This window comes from Parus major, chromosome 8 (genome assembly GCF_001522545.3).
Source record: "Parus major isolate Abel chromosome 8, Parus_major1.1, whole genome shotgun sequence".
Taxonomy (NCBI): domain Eukaryota; kingdom Metazoa; phylum Chordata; class Aves; order Passeriformes; family Paridae; genus Parus; species Parus major.
Genome location: NC_031777.1, coordinates 29,822,993 through 29,841,900, shown reverse-complemented (window position 1 = coordinate 29,841,900; position 18,908 = coordinate 29,822,993). Strand labels below are relative to the sequence as shown.

At 45.7% G+C, this 18,908-nt stretch overlaps 1 protein-coding gene across 3 annotated transcripts in view; it reads right to left on the bottom strand.

Annotated features, from left to right (window-relative positions):
- PDE4B (phosphodiesterase 4B) overlaps nucleotides 1-18,908 on the bottom strand; it is a 165,865-nt gene that overhangs the window by 114,564 nt on the left and 32,393 nt on the right. Inside the window, exon 1 of one of the 3 annotated variants that reach the window (XM_015636160.2) lies at nucleotides 16,408-16,718. The exons of the other annotated variants lie outside the window; for them this stretch is intronic. Within the exon in view, the coding sequence (XP_015491646.1) occupies nucleotides 16,408-16,643 (236 nt within the window). The 5' untranslated portion in view covers nucleotides 16,644-16,718. Of the gene's footprint in view, nucleotides 1-16,407; nucleotides 16,719-18,908 lie in introns of those variants that run through there. 3 annotated transcript variants of the gene reach the window in all.

The window sequence follows — 18,908 nt, the reverse complement described above, 5'->3', positions numbered from 1 at the left end:
GGATGGAGGGACAGGACACAGGGAATGGCTGTAAGCTGGAAAATGGTCAATTTAGATGGATATTGGGAAGGAATTCCTGGCTGGGAGGGTGGGGATGGGCTGGGATAGAATTCCCAGAGCAGCTGGGGCTGTCCCTGGATCCCTGGCAGTGCCCAAGGCCAGGCTGGATGGGTTTGGAGCAGCCTGGGACAGTGGGAGCTGTCCCTGCCATGGACAATCCCTGAGATCCATCTCAACCCAATCTGCTCCATGAATTCCTTCAATTCCCCACAGAAGTTCCCTGGAATTCCCACTGTGAGCAGAAAACCACCCCTGTGAGGAGCATTTCCAGAATGTTCTGATCTCTTCCCACCATCCAAAGCTGGTCCTAATTAATCCAAAACTTTCCAGCCTCACTCAACAAAGGATTCAGGCTCAAGATCTCCCTGCCTGCCCAGGGAATGGAGCTCAGGCTCTCTCCATCCTCCCCCTGAAGCTTTTCCAATTGCCCAAATCCTGATTATGTCCCTTGCTGCAGGTTTTGTAATTGTTCCTTGCCCTAAATGAGAAGAAGTTTCCTTCTCCTGCAATTTTCATGGAACTAAGAGAAAGAAGCTGCCTGCAGAGTAAATAATACCAATTTTTAAATCTCCCCTGATGTTTTGCTATTTCTGTCTTTTTCTTTTGTGACAAAAATCTTACTTTGCTTCTTCCTGTCTGCCACACTTGCTTCACAGCAAAATTCTGTAGCATCTCCTAAAATTAACCTGTGAAAATGCAAATTATTTGCTCTGAGGGTGTTTCCCCAGGCTGCTCTGGTGTTACATTTTCCATTCTGGACACAGAGGTTACAAATGAAAATATTGCTCAGCCAGCCAAATAAAAAGATGTACTGCAAGAAGAAGCAAATTGTTGTTGTAACAGATTACAAAGCACAAAACAATTCTTTTTTAGTGCTGGAAGCAAAAATATCAATCCTCTCTGCTGGCCTAAAATCAAGATTTCAGCATTAAAGCAGCTCAGCTTTCAGCACAAGGCCAGTGGTGAAGTGTGATGTGCACACGGAGATCATCCCCATGAAATTGGCTCAAAACCCCCCAAAATTAATTTAACAATTATAATTGGTTAGATGCAGGCAGATTAATGAATCCCAATTTGTGTTGTGGATGTTTGCTGTGGTAAACAAGCAGCAACAGGAGCGCTGGGATTGTGATTCCTTGCTGGAATGCCTCCGAGAAAGCAGCCGTGAATCATCGGAACAGTCATGCTCCTCAAAGGGAAAAATCAGCCATGAAAGTGCTGAAATAATGGGGGAAAATCAATCTCTTGTGATTCCCAGCTTCCAGAATTCCCCACAGCTTCCAGGTGGTCGCTGGGATGAGGCACAGAAGCAGCTTCACCTGGCAGGTGTCTGCAGAGAATCCCAAAATCCCACAGAAAACAACAACGGGATGGTCGCTCCTCCAAGAAGAGGAAATTCCCCACTCTGGGTAGGATCAGCCAAGAGGAGGCAGAAATCTCCAAATTCCATATTCTTTCCCTCTTTTTTTTTCCATCATAATTTCCACCAGTGCCTGGTAATTGTGGTTAGGTCAAAGAGAGATCCACAAACCTTTTCTCCGTGGTTTTAAGTGGAAAATCATCTCCAATATTATCAATTCCATTAGGGAAAAACTACCAAAATCCCAAAAACAATGAATGGGATGAGTGTGAACATCCATAATAAAGGAATTTAAAAATGAAACATTTTGTGGGAACTGCAGTTCCCCTCGTGCTGTGCCAAGTTCAAAACTCACCCATAGGCACGGAAAAGAACCCTTGGCCAATTTGTGCTGGAAGCAAAACAGGGAATTGGGATTTATGTTGGAAATTCCTGGGTTTCAGCCTCGTTTTCATCAGAGATAAAACCACACAATGATGCAAAGTTTGGTGGCTAAATTTCCAATTCTTATTTCAACAACAAAACAGGACCAGTTTTCACTTGTACTCTATGGATATTTTCAGCCATTCAAATTTAATGCATTAATTGAAGGAAATTGGAAATTGTTTCCCCAAACTCATAAAATCCAGCTCTCTAAAATCCAAAACACTGCCAGGAATCCCAGGTTTACCCAAGACATTTTGAGAATGAAGAAATAAAGTGATCACACTGCATTTTTCCACAGAATTACCCACAGGGGCCTTACTAAGGGACCAAAACCCAATTAAAAACAGGAGATGAACCTAAACATTTTTGGGTATAATTACTGGATTGGGTCTGTTCCTGCTTCAAACACAGTGTGGTGCCCTGGAATATTGGTTTGCCAGGAAAAGAAAACCCAAAAAAACCTGACAAACACAACCTGGGCTAAGTGAGGAGCTTAAAGCTCCTCCAGTGCCAGCCCATCATGGCAGGGACACCTCTGACCATCCCACGCTGCTCCAGCCTGGCCTTGGCCACTTCCAGGGATCCTGGGGCAGCCACAGCTTCTCCAGAATTCTATTCCAGAGACTCCCCACCTTCCCTCCTTCCCAATATCCCATCCAGCCCTCTGGCAGTTTAAAATTGAGTCATATTTCAATCACATTTCAACCATGTTTCAATCATATTTAAGGTGTGGCTCCTTCCCTCAGCCTCCCTTTCCTGCTCCATCTCCTCTCCCGTTGTCCCTCTGCACACAAACTCCTCTGGAGCTGCTCCTCTCCCAAATCCAGAGTGACCTCAGGGCTCATCCCAGAGTCCCAGATATCCAATCCTGGACCTGAGGGATCACCCAGCCCATGTGAGTGATGCCTCAGGCTGTGGAATGAAATCCCCTGGGAGCCCAGAGCTGCTTCCAGCCCCCAGAGCAGCGCCACCACCTCACTGGGCACCACTGCTGCCTTTTTGGGGCCACCTAAAAGCAGAGGCCAGGCAGAGTTCAGGGAATAAAAAGCTGCTCTATTTATTGAAAGCCTTCAGGTGCCTCTCGGGCACACAAAGCCCCCCAGGGGCTGCACCCAAAATGAACCACGGCTTTTACACTTTGATAAATCTGCTCCATTTCCACATTGGGGGTTCATTTCCCAATTCCAGCTCCAGCTCATGAAGTCATTTAGCCCCAGTTTGCTGCCCCCAACTCACTTTGGTTTCCATCTCTCAGGCCTGAGGCACTGAGGAGTCCTTGATGCCCAGGCCTGGAGAGGAATTGCTGTGTCTGCCCAAAGTGGGAAAGCAGCTGAAGGTGGAACGTGGAGTTTGGAGCTGTGCACTAAAGAACTGCAGGGTTACAGATACATGAGAAATGGAAAAGATAAAACCCCAAGGTGTCATCAGGACAGCACCATCCCTTCCCCTGGGCACTCACACCCCTGGCACTTGGGAAAGGGAACAGGAACAGCCACAGCCACCCCTGGATGCTGGTGAAACCCCTGAAATCCAGAAACATCCAGAAAACTCCTGCTCTGTCCTCAGGAGACTCCAAGTTGATGACCTGGAGATTAATCTTGCACAGAGAACGTAAATCCAAGGATAGCAGCGGGAGCCCACACGTGTCCCACCAATCCAAACCAGTTCAGCCGAGGATTAGAGCGGCACAACGAGGGAAAATGCTTTAAAAGCTCAACCCAGGGCCTTAAAAATATTGAAAAATATGAAGATGCACCTCGTAATTGTGAAAACTGAATGCAAGATTAGAAATGTGACATTTTTCCACCTCAGCTTGAGTGCAAATTCATCCACTCCCTGTGAGGCCCGGCCTGGTAAAAGCAGGATCAAAAATAGATGTTCCAGCTGATTAAATCCTCAGCTAAACAAATTGTCTACAGGAAAATGCATTAGAGAGATGCAAGAGCAGCAGGACACTCGGATGAAATTGGATTCTTTGGATCATGTGTCTGAAGCATTCCAAATTCCCTTGTTTATCAAGAGAAATTAGAACAATACGGACACTCCAAGCACGGAATTTCAACGCTCACACCTGAAACTTCTGTGAGAAATGGGATGGGATTGAAAGGAAATAAAAAACTGGCAGAAAACCCCCATGGGATTAGAATATAGAAGGATTAAGATAAGAAAACAGCCCTCTTTTAGCTAAAATAGTTGATTGTCAACATTTGTTTGCAGGTATTAATACCAAAAAAAAAGAAGAAAAAGAAAAATCATCTTAGAGTGGTAAAAGATAAAAGTATTACCAGGAATAATGGAATGAAATACAGAATAGAAGTGTGGATTATTAAAAAAAAAACAACTTCTAGGCCTCTGTATTTACTAAATATGAATAGTCCTGATCATTTGGTGTATTAAAAATACATTTAAACACAGGGTAGATGATAAAAAACACAATGAATGAATATTATGATGATAAATGCTTCAGTATTTAGCCAGCAATCCCAGATTTTGAGGTGAGGGGAAGGAAAACAAGAACAAGTAACTCTGAATTCCTTCAAAGATGGTTAATTCTCTATTCGAATTATATCCATACATCCTATTTAACATAAATCCCAAGCTCTGTGGAAATCTGATGGATCATTTTCAAGAATCACTTGGTGGTGCTGAAAGGATGACTAAAAGCTCTGACAAATAAAGCAGCCTGAGAATGAAAATGGGATCTCGTTCCTGTGAGACCTGGGACCATTTTTCCATCCCCAAATGATCTCCTGGAAAATATATTTGTGACAATCCCAGATCAGGAATGGCTGCATCTGATACCTGTTATTCCTTCTTCTCATCAATCCCCAATTTTTTAATTGTGGAATTAAGCCAAAAACCCTAAAACCAAATACCACCCACAAAAAATTGCTATTTTTCAGCTTGAGAATCGAAGCTTTCTCACAAAAACATGAATTAATCAAGATCACACTTATTAAGCACTAAGAAGCTTTTCATCTCGGTTATTCCTTTCAGTTGAGTCATTACTCGAATATTTGCTCGCCTTCCTGAAATGATTAACAGTGGTGACCTTTTCAAAAATCGGGCAGGATCTTCCCTGCATGCAAAATCAATCCATAAAAACTTCATTTAAAGTACAGCCCCAAAAAAATCTCTGTCAACAATTAATTGAACATTCAGGAAGTCAAATAAGAAATGTGTGCTTGGTGGTGGTTTTGTTTTGAATTCATTTGTCCTCTTTAATATCCTGCTCGAGGCAGGAATTACTGGTGACAAAACCAGTCACAGTTCTCACATCAATTGAATTCAGAGCGTGGAGCTGCACCCATCGATTCTGCACCACAAAATCCTCCCAACCCAGCTCCCAGATCTGCAGGAAAACCCTGTGGAAGAGCAGTTCCACAGGAAAAAAAAAACCAACACCATCTAAATAAACAAATTAATAAAATTATATCCCAAAGGCACCGCTGGAGCAGCTAAAATCAGGGGAAAAGGGATTTAAAGCTGTCCCAAAAAAAGGGACAGCTCTGAAATTCTAAGGAATCACTGTTTTTTTTTGTCTCATGTAAAATTAGCTGGGATTTTTTAGAGCTGTTCTCTCTTGGAGCAGGAGCATCCACTCAACTCTTACAACTACAGGATTCCCAACCTAGGGGAATGGCAAATGGGAATATCAGGAAATTCCCTACCCTGGAATGGGAAATAAAGGGTTATTTGTCAATGGGAACACCAGGAAATTCCCTATACTGGAATCAGACTGGAATGGGAAATAAAGGGTTATTTTTCAATAGGAACTCCAGGAAATTCCCTATATTCGAATCAGACAGGAATGGGAAATAAAGGGTTATTTTTCAATAGGAACATCAGGAAATTCCCTACATTGGGATCAGACTGGAATGGGAAATAAAGGGTTATTTTTCAATAGGAACACCAGGAAATTCCCTATATTGGGATCAGACTGGAATGGGAAATAAAGAGTTATTCCCAAGTACAACAAACATTTTCTGGAGGTTTCTGCATCCCTGTAAATCCCAAATGCCTCAGAGCTGTGTCTGCCTGGAAAGGTGACTGTTACAATCCTCTGTTCTCCAAGTTTCAGGAATTCTTGCTCTGAAATGCAGCATTTCAATTCCTGCAAATGCAGCTCAAGAGATCCAGGATGAAAATGGAGCACCTGGAGCTGGGAAAAGCATCTGGATCCGTGGTTGGTGTTCCTGGGATTGAACATTAATATCCCTGCTTTCATTCTTGTCCCTCTTGGAGATCTGCTTTTATCTCTCCTATCTCTTTTTAACCTTTCTCTGTGGTAATTGTATTTGTTAATTGTGCTAATTAAGGCTTCCAGCTCACCAGGGAATATTTCTCCCCTTTGTTTTTCGGCTCCAGATCAGGCCTGGCAAAAGACAGAATCAAAAATGTCTCAGATCTTTGGATCTACAAAACCATTCTGTGGGAGAGAAGCTCCTGAAATTCCCTTTCTGTGCTTGGATCCAAACTTTTCTCCCCATAAATCCTGGAGCTTTAGGAATATAATCTTATGGAATTAGAATTACAGCTTCTGGGGAGAGATTTTAATATTGACTACTAAAAAAAAAAATCCATGCTAATTAAATTGTCCCTCTCTCAGCCAAGAGACAATTTGAGGGCTTGTGCCCTTCAAAGGTCCACAGGCTTCAACCCCTCAATTTGTTGTTTAGTTAAATGCTGGGTGTTTATTCTCTTTGTTTACAGCCAAAACCACTGGATTTTCATCTATAAGACAGAGTTCCTAAATTAGTAGCCCTGAATTATTCATTAGCTATTTAGCCAAATGCTCTCCCCAAGCCCCCAGTCCTTTTAAACTGAACAAAACCGCATTAAATATTCTATTTTTCTCTCTAAGCACCACATTTTATTTTTCCCAGAGATTCCTTAAGGCATCCCAACTTTTGCCTGGAGTGATCCTGGGCTAAAAGGCACATTTAATAATCTGCTTCACTTTCTTCTCTTCCTTTTCCTTGAGCCATGAATGGAAGTGAAAGCAAAATTGGAGCTCAGCTTGTTGTCTTTGCACAATGCAATCGGGCTGATTTGCCTCGGGTGATGCCATTCCCGGTTTGTGTCACTGCTTCCCAGCCCCATTCCTGTCCCAAAGGGGGAACTGGGATGTGACATTGGCTGCTGCCACTCATTCCCACAAGGAATCACATCTGAAGGAACCAACCTGGGGTGATTGCACAGGGAGTGTTTGCTTTGAAGTGTTGAAATAATTCAAATTTCTTTCTCTTTGCTTTCATTAAGAGAAATGGGAAATAAGCCAAGACCTGGTTTAGGAGAGCAATTTATCCTGAATGACTCAAAAATTAGATTTTAAACAATAAAATACAGTGGGAAGCATTAAATAAATATAAAACCCAGGCAAAACACAAGGAAATGGCTGAGATTTGAATCTCCAGCTTGACCTCTCCAGTTCCCCCCAGTTCACACCAGTTCTGACTGTCCAGTCACTGGTTTTGGAAATTTGAACTCATAAATCCCATCTCTTCGAGGTTTGTGAAGATTTCCCTCATATTGCCACACACAAAACTCTAAATGAGTGTTTAAAACTTAACCCCAAATATTTCTGAGCTCGCTTCCATCCTCGTTATTTACACCGTTAATAAAGCAACTCTAATTATTGTGCTTGATTATTTCCTGCTCCTTAAAATCCAAGGACCAGAAATGTTGGGAAAGACCTCTCAGATCAAATCCCACCGTTGATGTTCCTCTCCCACCTTCCAGCACTGAAGCAAATCCTGGTTTTCCATTTAATTTTGAGATTAAATAATAAGTGAAAATAAGTTCATTAGCAGCAAAATTAATAAAAAGACTGGTCTGAAATGTGGGTGTGAATGGTATTTGAGTGTGAATGATGTCCAGTGACAGAAGTGATGGGGATGAGTGATCCAGATCGGGATGGACAGGAATTCTCTGACCAATCCAACTGTCAGCCCAGCCCATGAGGAGAATTCCTTGTTTTTCCATCTGTTATTACACAATAGATCCGTGAGCTTAAGTCACAATATTTTTCAAGTTTCTCTTCGTGATTAACGTCGTTTTAAGTATTTTTAATGAATTGTAGCTGATCTGAGCCCACCTCAAGCCCAGCTGGAGGCAATTCCAAGCGTTCCCTGTCAAAGGTTGTTAGTGAGGAAACGTGAATTCCCAACAAAACAGCACCAAACGACTTCCCAGGAGGGATTTCCATCCCACAGAGCCCTGATGTTTTTTCCTTAACCTTCCTTGGAGACCTGGTTCTTGTTGCCAAGGAATCCCAGTGCCGTGGATTCCCCATGGAATTGTTCAAGGATAGGCTGGATGAGCACCCTGAGATACCAGAGGTTGTCCTGCCCATGGAATGAGCTTTAATGTCCTTCCCAACCCAAACCATTCCAGGATTCTGTAATTTACACAAAATCCCAATCCAAAGCTTCAAGGCTGTTCCCCAAACCTCCCGATGCATTCCAAGCACGGCTGAGGATTATTCCCATTCCGTTCACCCCGGGCTGACCAAGTGAGGCATTTCCAAGTTGCTACAACAGCTTTTTTCCCCTGTTAAACAACAACTGACAAGGCCAAGGCAAACAGGGATAATCGGCTCCGGCGGATCCCGACTGGGATGCAGACGGCAAAGCCGGAGCTGCTTCCTGGGAAAGGCTGTAAAAATAGCAAAGGCTGACATTTCAGGATTTTTCTCCTTCCTTCTGGAGCCAGCTTGGAAGTGCAGCGGAGCAGATTCCGTCAACCTCTGCTTGAAAAACCGAAGTCTGAAGTCTGGGTGACTGGGGAAGGTGCTGCTGTTGGAGGCAGGGTGGGAGAAGAGAACTTTGTGTTTCTAGGGAAGAAAAAGCTGGAAAAAACGGCAGCAGCCGAGTCTGGATCCCAGACTGGAGCTTGCCAAGCCACTGGATTCCAGGGAAACCCTTCCAGATCAGGTTTGTACAGAGTGGGAGCTGCTCATCAGCCCAGCTCTCGTTCCATGTGCATCTTGTCCCACCTCCTCCCTCTTGTTCCCTCTTTGCCATTATCCCAACGGGATCACCTGGATCTCGGAGCCAACACAAACCTCCTGAGACAGCAGGGTTGTTCCTCACGGATTCCTCTCAGAATTTATGGGTCTGCCAAGTATCACTTACACAACAATGGAGCTGGCTGAGGTTTTTGTGGGGGTTTTTGTGGTGAGGATATAATTCCTCCTTTGTTCCCAGTTGTCTTTAAGAGGAAAACCAAATCCATAAACGCTGTCCCTGGCTCTGCCACAGAAATCCATTTGCTGCTTTTATCCATCTCCCATGGAGCTGAGGGAGGCTCCAGATGAAATTGATATCAAACCCAAAGCCCTCGTTCAGGAACGCGCTGTGACCTCCCCGTGAGCTCGTTTACAAACGGATCCAGGGGTTCCACCCAGCTGGAAACTCCTGGGAACGGGGAGCCCTGAGCCAGCAGCAGCTGGAAGGAGCTCGGTCCTGGGGGAGATGACACCAGGGCCATTTGTCCTCCCGTCCCAGCCCTGGCCTCCTGCAGCCTCACAGAACAGTCTAAGAGGAGCCAGTCTGATGATCCAGATTTAAAAGGACACATTCCCTAAGGACAAGAGAAAGCTTTGGAAAACAGCCGGATACTCAGCCCTTGCCATCATTAATTTATGGTGATCCCAGGTCTATAATTACCATTTGCTTTCAGTGCTTTTCTCCTTCAGTCAGCCACTAAGGCAAAAGTCAAATATAAAATATAAAATGCTGCCCAGCACTCCAATATCCAATTCCAGGATAAATTCCCAGGTTTTGGAGATAAGGCAGGATGAGAAACACAAGTTTCTCGTGCTGTAAATTTTCCTTATTTTCCCAAAATTTTAGGATGTATGAACAGCACCAGACCTGGATTTACTTGCCCTTCTCCCTTCCTCTCTTTGCCTTGTCCCATGCTCCTTGTCAAACCCTTCCCAAAATCCCACATTTCATATTTGATGCTTTTCCATTCTTTCTCCACCTTCCACAGGAAAAAAACAAAAAACAACCCACAGAATAAAAGAATGCAATAAATAAAATAATATAATAATAATATCCAATAAAATAAGCAAGAGGGGCTGTTTATCCAAGCAGGATAAAATCCAAGGATACCCTGAGTGGGAAGGGACCCACAGGGATCATCCAGTCCAACCCCCAGCCCTGCACAAACCCCCCAGAATTCCAGCCTGTCCACATTCCCAAGGCTTGCTGCATCAACAACTCTAATTAAAAACACATAATTTGATTTCCTGTGACATTTTAAAGGACAGAAATCTGAAAATACCTTTGAACCTACAAGGCCTGGATGCCTTTGGACATTGCTGAGTTCCCTTAAGCCTCGTTTTTGTGGGATGAGCTCTGAAATGCTTTTCAGGCTCAGCCTCTCCAGTTAGCACAGGAATAACGGATCCAATAACATGGAAAAGCTGATTTTCCCTTATTGTTAGGGAAGGAGGCTTTCACCAAATGAAGTTGTCCATCATTCTGCAGTTTTTACCTGCAGAGATCATGAAAGCTTTTGGAAACGGAGCTGCAGCACAAAACATGTCAGGAATATACAGAAAATCCTAGGGAAAATAACAAAACAGGAAGAGAAAAGGAGGCTCAGGGGGAATTTCTGGCTCTGTCAGGAGGGGACAGCTGGGGGGATTTGGGATCTGCTCCCAGGAACAGGGACAGGAGGAGAGGGAATGGCCTCAGGCTGATGTTTAGGTTGGATATCCGGGTAATTTTTTCATGGAAAGACCTGTGATCCATCAGAAAAGGCTGCCCAGGGCAGTGGAGACAGGGCCTGCAGCCACCTGGGGTGGTGGAAGGTGTCCCTGGTGGAAGGCAGGGAGTGGATGGGACGATTTTTACAGTCCCTCTCATCCCAAACCATCCTGGTTTTATGATTCCACAATTCCCTGATCCCTATGGAACCCCTGAGGTGACGCCAGACAACCCAAATAAAACACTGGGATTATTCAGAACCAAAAAAGCTTAAAAAACAACCCAAAAAAGCCCCAAAAAGGATTAAGGAATGTCGAGATCTGCAGAGAAGCCAACCCACGGTGCCTCAATGACGCCAAACCAGGAACGTGTCTGCCACAGTCTGTCCTGGCACCCGGGATGAGCCAAGTGCTCATCCCAAAAACACCCAGCCCAAACGTGGGGATGCTGCCACGAGGGAAGCTCCACACATCAACACTTCCAACAAAGCCAAATCCAGAGGGAAAACCTCCTGGAAAAACATTTTTGCCAGAGAAAATTTCACTTCAGTTAAGCCCACGTGCGAGGGTTGGAAGCCAGGGATTCTCAAGCCACCACGGATCCTCTGGGAATGTTTATTCCTCAGGGATTTGGACACTGCAAACATTAAAAAAAAACTTATTTAAAGGGATTAAAACTTATTTAAAGGCATTAAAAGCTATTTAAAGGTATTGAAACTCCAGAAATAATTTCTCTGAGAAGGAATCTGCTCCTTTCCTCTCTCTCCCCTTGCCGGGGAATGGCTGAATCCATCAAACTCCGATTATTAATCCAAGGATCTGTTGTGTTTTGTTGGAATTTTGAACAGCTGGGCACTATTTTAACACCATCTTTCCCCACATATGTGCCTGGGGGATGAGGGAAGTTGCTCCTTTCTGTTTTCCATGGATTCAGCCAGGGCTGGGAGCCAATTTCCCTGGAGAGAGCAGATGTAGGGATGGCACAGCTGGTTCTGTGGTTGTTGTGTGGGCTTGTTTCTGTCTCCTCCTCACCTCCGTGTCCTTCGCAATCCCTCCTCCAAGCACTGAGGAATTCTCTTTGGAGATGGAGACAGATGGGAGAACACGCTCAGCTGAGAAAAGTGAGGAACCTTCTGGTTTTCCCCCCATCCTTTTCCCCACTCCCTTCAGTTTGTTTCTCCTGGAACTTTCTGTGGAGAGCTGAGCAACACAGCATCTCCAATCCCAGCCCCAGCCTGGAAGAGGAACTGCAGGAAACACCGGGATGATCCTGCTTTTTTCCAAACTGGGAAAAGAAATCACATCAACAGAGGGTGAGAAACACAAGCAGAGCAGCTCATCAAAGCACAGCCGAGGGTGTTTCCAACACTGGGATACGGGAATGCATCCTGCTAAATATGGAGCGGAGTGGAAATGGCTCCAGCAGCACATCCTGGAGAATCCCAGAATCACCGAGGTGGGAAAAGACCTCTGAGATCACCCAGCACGAGTGACAGGCGCTGGGTTTGTCCCAAACGCAGGAATCAGCTCCTCCAGGCCAAATCCTGGGAGAAGGTGGCCAGGAGAGCTTGGATTTGGGATTCTGGAATGCCAGAGCTGGGAAGGGCCACCTCAGCTGGGCAGGACACGCAGGGGTGGCACAGGGAGCCACCAGCAGCACCTGAGCTCCTCCACCAGCTCCAAACCATGGGAGAAATTCATGGATCTGATCAACTCCACCAGCTCCAAACCATGGGAGAAATTCATGGATCTGATCAACTCCANATCAACTCCACCAGCTCCAAACCATGGGAGAAATTCATGGATCTGATCAACTCCACCAGCTCCAAACCATGGGAGAAATTCATGGATCTGATCAATTCCATCATCACCAAACCACCAGGAAATTCATGGATCTTCATCCATTCCAGAGACCCACCAGGAACACCTGAGCTCCTCCACCACAAGCACCAAACCCTCCAGAGAAATTCATGGATCTGATCACTCCCAGGGACCCATCAGGAACATCTGAGCTCCTCCAACACCACCACTGAACCTCCGGAGAAATTCATGGATCTGGCCAACTCCACCAGCACCAAACCATGGGAGAAATTCATGGATCTGACCAACTCCACCAGCACCAAACCACTGGGAAATTCATGAATTTTATCAGTTCCTGTTCTCCTCAGCAATTCCAAGTAAATACTCTCCAAAATTCCATCTTTCCAAAGCACCATTCCACATGAATTCGTTCATGTTGGGCTCCATGACCACAAACCAAAACCCAACACAATAATTTGGTCATTTCCATTCACCTCCATGAAATTTTTTACAGCTCCCAGGAATTCAAGAGCTCCATTATTACTCACCAGGCTTGGAAAAATCTCAACTGGATCGTTCCATCTTATTTAACTTCATGGGAAATTGTTGTGCCATGAAAACAGAGAGTGTTTTCCAAAAAGAGAAATAAAAATTATGGATATAAAATTAAATTGTTTATATTTGGGATTATATTTTGAAAAGTGAATTGCTGGCTGTGTTTTAGCTTCACTGAGGGATAACCAAGAGAAAAATCAGAGGAGAATTTGCTAAGATTTAATTTCTGTTCTGTCCTGTATTTTCTTCATCCATGAGGTAAAATTATTAAATTAATGAAGCTGAATGTGAATTAATTTGGGAAAAATCCATAAAAATCTTAATTCAGAAAAGCCAATCAACATCATACTGTGGAAATCCCTTCTTTAAAAGCTCAGCAGAGCCTGAATAAATAAAAACTGAATAAATTATTTAGGTTGGAGAAATATTAACGGAATTCCAGGATGGTTTCAAAGGGATTTTAAACCTCATCCCATTCCCATGGGCAGGGACACTTCCCACTATCCCAGGTTGCTCCAAGCCTTGAGGAACTATTGATAATTTTAAGGCTAAATCCAGCAAAATGAAGGAATTGTGTTATAAAGTGCAGAGTGCACTTGGAAAACGCTGAATTTTGGGATCTTCCAAGACATTGCTGGCAAGGACCTTCCTGTGGGGGTAAAATGGATGCTTTAGAGTTCCTGCTCGGCAAAAATAAGATGGAAGAGGTGCAAAAATCAAAGATATTTTTAAAATTATTCCTTTGGAATCCTCAAGGTACGGATGGGGTGAGGGAGAGCGGATTGTGGGATGTGGAATGGGAATGTGCTGGGATTGGGCTGGCAGGAGAAAAGAGCTGAGGACCATCTCCAGGAGATGCTGTCCCCTCTCCAGGCTCTCCAGAGGAAATTCCCCATGCCCAAAATTTCCATTGTTTTTTTCCCCACAAAATCTCCCCAAAATGCACCAAGGGATACGATGGGAATTATCAAAGGAAGAAGGAACATGTGGAATTCCAGGATCTCTGAGGCAAAACTGTCAGACACAAGACAGGAACGAGCCTGGTGGATTCAGGTGGAGGAAAATCCCAAAGCTCCAGAGGTTTTGTGCTGTTCTTTTATGGGAATGAGGCATTTGGAGATGGGATCCAGGCTTTGGAGCAGGCAGGGATGAGACTGCCACAGGTCTGGGGGTCACTGTGGTGACATGTGGATCGTGGCCAGTGGGAACGGCCTTTCCCTGAGGAAAAGAATCATTTGGATCATGGAAACACTTGAATCATGACCTCATTCTTAAAAAAAAAACCCTCAACATTTGCTTTCCCTTTTTTTTCTGGGCAAGATCTGTGGTGACACAGATTCCATCAGCACCAGCAGGAGAGGGAAGTTACCATGTATTGTCAGAAAAGCAGGAAAACGCCCAGAAAAGGCCATTATTCCAAAGAGAAGGAGGAATGAGGGAAGGCAGAAAACTGGAAATAAGGAAAGGGAGCAGAAGATTCCTCAAACAATGGCATCAACATGGTGAAAATGCTGATTTTCCACGCCCAGAGGGAGGAAGTTCCTTGGTCAGGAAGGTGGAAAAGTTACAGATTCCATAAAATCCAGCATGGATGAACTCCCTGGCTTGGCATTGATGTGTTCACTGCCCATTTATTCCCGAGGCAATCCCAGCTCCCACAAAGGGCACGTTATGTAAGCGGCATTTGCCTGGGCACAGGTAAGGCTGCTCCACACCCTGCATCCCAATCCCAAAATTCTCCAGCACACGTGGAAAACCCTCCAGACATTCCAAGGAAATGCTGGAGCACAGGGAAATATTTAAAATTGAGATATTTTAGTTATTAATTTAATATTTTAATTTATTTTCTTTTTATTGAATGTATTTATTTAATTAATAATTTCATTTAAATGACATTTAAGTGCAGTTTGTGTTGAGGGTGTGCTCACACTCAAACATTCTTGGAACATTTTAAGAGTGATTTTCTTAATTTCTATATTTATTTCATTCTTATCTATATTTCTTTCTTATATATAGCTATTTATCTTTCTAATTTATATTTCTTTCTTTCTTATTTGAGCTTAAACCAACTTAATATCACCTGATATTAAAAACTTCTAAAAACAGAGTTGCAAACCTTCCCTTTTTTCCATTTAGAGGGATCCCACCTCCTTTCCAAGTTGATCCAAGTTCCATCTCCAAATGAAATATTTGAATTTTTTTGTTCACCAGACTCCACAGATGCTGAGTGTGGTCCCATCCTGCTCCCCTAATTCCCAGCTGGATCATCTTTCCCTCATTTCTCTGGATAGGCTGCTGGGATCAGATGAGCTCCATGACAGATGTTCCAGGGAATTAATGTGAATAACCCCAAACACCAAGCAATTAAAATCCCCAAGAACTCTCTGGAGCTGTTACAGCTCATGACCAGCTTGAGGTTGTTATTACTGCTTGGATTTAAATAAAAAAAGAACAAAAAAACAACAACAACAAAAAAAGCAGGAAATCTTCAGGATTCCAGAATTCTAAAGGAATGGGAAAGTAATGGATACATGACTGTGTGAGGAGGGATTACAAAAATTCACATTACTCAAAGTTTTCTGCTTCAATTCCCACACTCAACTGGTGCATGTTTTGGGATTTAAAGGTGGATCCTGCAAGGCACATCCAGAGGAAATTTAGGAAATGAAGCAGTGAGATCATCATGGATTTTCCTGGATTTTATTTTATCTTTTGATGGCTCTTTATGGTTTAAGCAGGATAAGTGACCCTCAGCCCCAATCAGCTGTAATGGCACCCAAATTGATTGTTTGGGGTTAGAGGTTTGTGGGGAGGGAAAAGAAGCTTCTCAGCCAGGATTCCCTTGGAAAAAAAGGTGGAAAAGAGGGAGATTTGTAGCCAGCAAAAACTGTCTCAAAGCCTTTTAACTCCGGGAGTGCCCAAACCACCCTGAGCTGAGAGAGTGAAATAAAAAAATGTGTCCTGAAGGCTCTGAGATGAATTCCTGGGCTCTGAGATGAATTGATGGGCTTTGAAATGAATTCTTGGGTTCTGAAATTAATTCCTGGGTTCTGAAATGTGTTCCAGGATGAATTCCTGGGTTCTGAAATGAATTCATGGGCTCTGAAATGAATTCATGAGTTCTAAAATTATTCCATCGGTTCTGGAATGAACTAATGGGCTTCGGAATAAATTCACAGGTCACGAAATGAATTCCTGGGCTCTGCAACCAATTCCTGGGCTCTACAACGAAATCCCGTCTCTCCCACACAAGCACACCGCGCCTGGGAAAGTTGCCGGCTGCTGCCTTTGTTCCCGGGAATAAAGGGTTGGATTTCTCCCGGAGAACGGCGGCTGAACGAGGCCCCGCATTAAACATCCCCCGGCAGCTTTCATTTCTGCTCCGTTCGCCGCCCGGAGAACCCGCGGAGGATCCGCGCTCGTTCTCCCCACTTCAAACCACAGCTCTGAAAGCTTTGAAACCCGCTTTAAAACCGGCAGAGCTTACCATGTGTGTGCCACCGTGAAGCGACGGCGCTGGCGGATGCTTTTATTCACCAGCAACTTTCTGAAAAAGCAGGGAGAGTTCCTGGGCGAGCTGCGAGGAGAAATCTTTGGCGACGTGGGTCTGTTCCCGGGCAGCTTGGGCAGCTCCAGCTCCAGGTGCATCTGCTCCTTGAAAGTCCTGATGTAAACCTCGGCCTCGGGAGCGGCGATTTCCCGGGAAGGTTCCCTGGCCGTCATCGCTGCGGCGCTGGGCGAGCTGTGAGCGCTCAGGGGTGGCCACGGGAGCGCATCAGGGATGGCCACGGGAGCGCATCAGGGATGGCCACGGGAGCGCATCAGGGGTGGCCACGGGAGCGCATCAGGGGTGGCCACGGGAGCGCATCAGGGATGGCCACGGGAGCGCATCCCCCGAGCCCCGGAGCTGGGCGAGCTGCGAGCGCTCAGGGATGGCCACGGGAGCGCATCTCCCGAGCCCGGAGCTGGGCGAGCTGTCCCCGCTCAGAGATGGCCACGGGAGCGCATCTCCCGAGCCCCGGCGCTGGCACCGCGGAGCTGCCCCCGCTCGCTCACCGCGCTCCGGAGGCAAATCCCACCCGGAGCATCCGCGGGAGGAGGAGGATCTGCCCGATTCTCCCTGGCAAGATGCTCCCGGGGTTATTGCGGCGGCTCATGAAAAATTCATGGGGCTGTGCTCCAGCATCCCGCTGTGTCCGGGCGGGATGGGCTGCGGGAAGGAGTGAGGAGCTCCGGGGATGGGGAGCGGCGCGCCCCGCTCCGCCCGGCGCTGCCAGGCCAGCCTTCCATTGAGAATTAGTTTTGCCCGCACCGCCGTGGCTCCTCCCAAGCCGCGCTCATTGGTTCGGGGTTGTTTTGACGACCGGACTCCGTTGTAAAATTCCCAGGGAATTTGAAGGACCCGTGCAACATCCCGATATTGCTCCCGGGCACTGCCCGGCTCTGGGAGGGATGGGAGGGCGCTGAGAGCGGAGATAAAGGCTAAAAGGGAAGGGATTTTATTCTGCAGGGGTTCCTGCTCCACGGAAAGGTTCCTGGGATGCAGAGCCAGAGGGTCAAACCTCAGCCAAATCAAAGGATGGGGGAGCTGCCAGCTCCCTGCCAAGTTAATTCCAATAATTTTTACAGTCTATCTATTTAAAAAGGAATAAACCCCCAGGAATTTTATCTCTGGATAAAAACACCATGAAAGCAAATTCTGCTTTTCCAAGGATACAAAGCAACATTCGTGTAAGGAAGTTAAAGCCAAGGAGATGAGGGAAAGAGCACAAGAAATCCCTGAGGGAGGAGCTATTTTTAAATTGGGTAAAATGAGGTGGCCAAAAATGTAAACACAATAAATACTTTTAAAGGAGGAGGAGACAGGGTAAGTGCCCCTGTTGCATCAATTCCAGAGCAAATCCCTGTCCATCCCAGCGGGTTTTCCATCAGATATCCCAAAACACTTGACAGGAACACCAGCCAAGCCTTTCCATAGAGAAGTTCCCTTCAAAGCAGCTCCCAGACATCCCACCCAAGCTGCCCCAGGCCCTATTCCCAGTCATTAAAAACCAAAAGAAACCAAAAGATCTGCCCAAGCCTCACTTAAAGACAGGGGAAATGCAGTGGGATATAATCCTGAGAGGTTCAGGCAGCAGCAGAATGGGAATATTGGATGATTCAGGAAAAATGGAATTCCAAACAGAAATAAAAGTGAACTTTCTAACTCGAATGGGATACTGGAGGGGGTTTTGAGGATACATCTGGTGTTAGAGAAATTGCCATGCCTTTTCCTAAAGTTTTTCCCTCCTGATCAGGAGGGAGAGGAGCCTGGGGGAGGAGGAAAGGCTCCATTCCCTTGGGAAATCAGGAAAGGAGGGATGTGAAGTGCTGGAATGCAGGAGCTCCTCCAAGCTGAGGTTGCTTGGAGCACTTTGAAGGCTGATCCTGAGCACGGGAAAGTTTTCCAACACCTTCCAGCTCCTGGTGGCAATGGATCCACAGTTCCCTGACAAAATTCCCTGGGAAAGGTCCCAGGAGCTCCAGCTCCCACCCCTCATGCTGCCAACAAACACACAGGACCCTGCAGCCAATATCTCCGAATTCTCCATGGATTCAGAGCTTGGAATTCTTGGTCAGACACGCTGCTTCACTCCAGGATGAGCCAAGAGGAGGTGAGAACCAGACACTGGAGCTGACTGGCAGGAAAGCTGGGATTGGGAAATCCTGGCAGGAATTCCCTGTGTTTGGAGGGAATAGAGAGCACCCAGGGCATGAGAGCTTCTGGGGGGTTCATGGAATCTGGGAATGGTTTGGGATGGAAAGGACCTTAAATCCCATCTCATCCCAGCCCAGCCATGGCAGGGACAGCTCCCACTGTCCCAGGCTGCTCCAAACCCATCCAGCCTGGCCTTGGAAACTGCCAGGGATCCAGGGACAGCCCCAGCTGCTCTGGGAATTCTATCCCAGGGCCTGCCCACCCTGCCAGGGAACAATCCCTGCAATCCC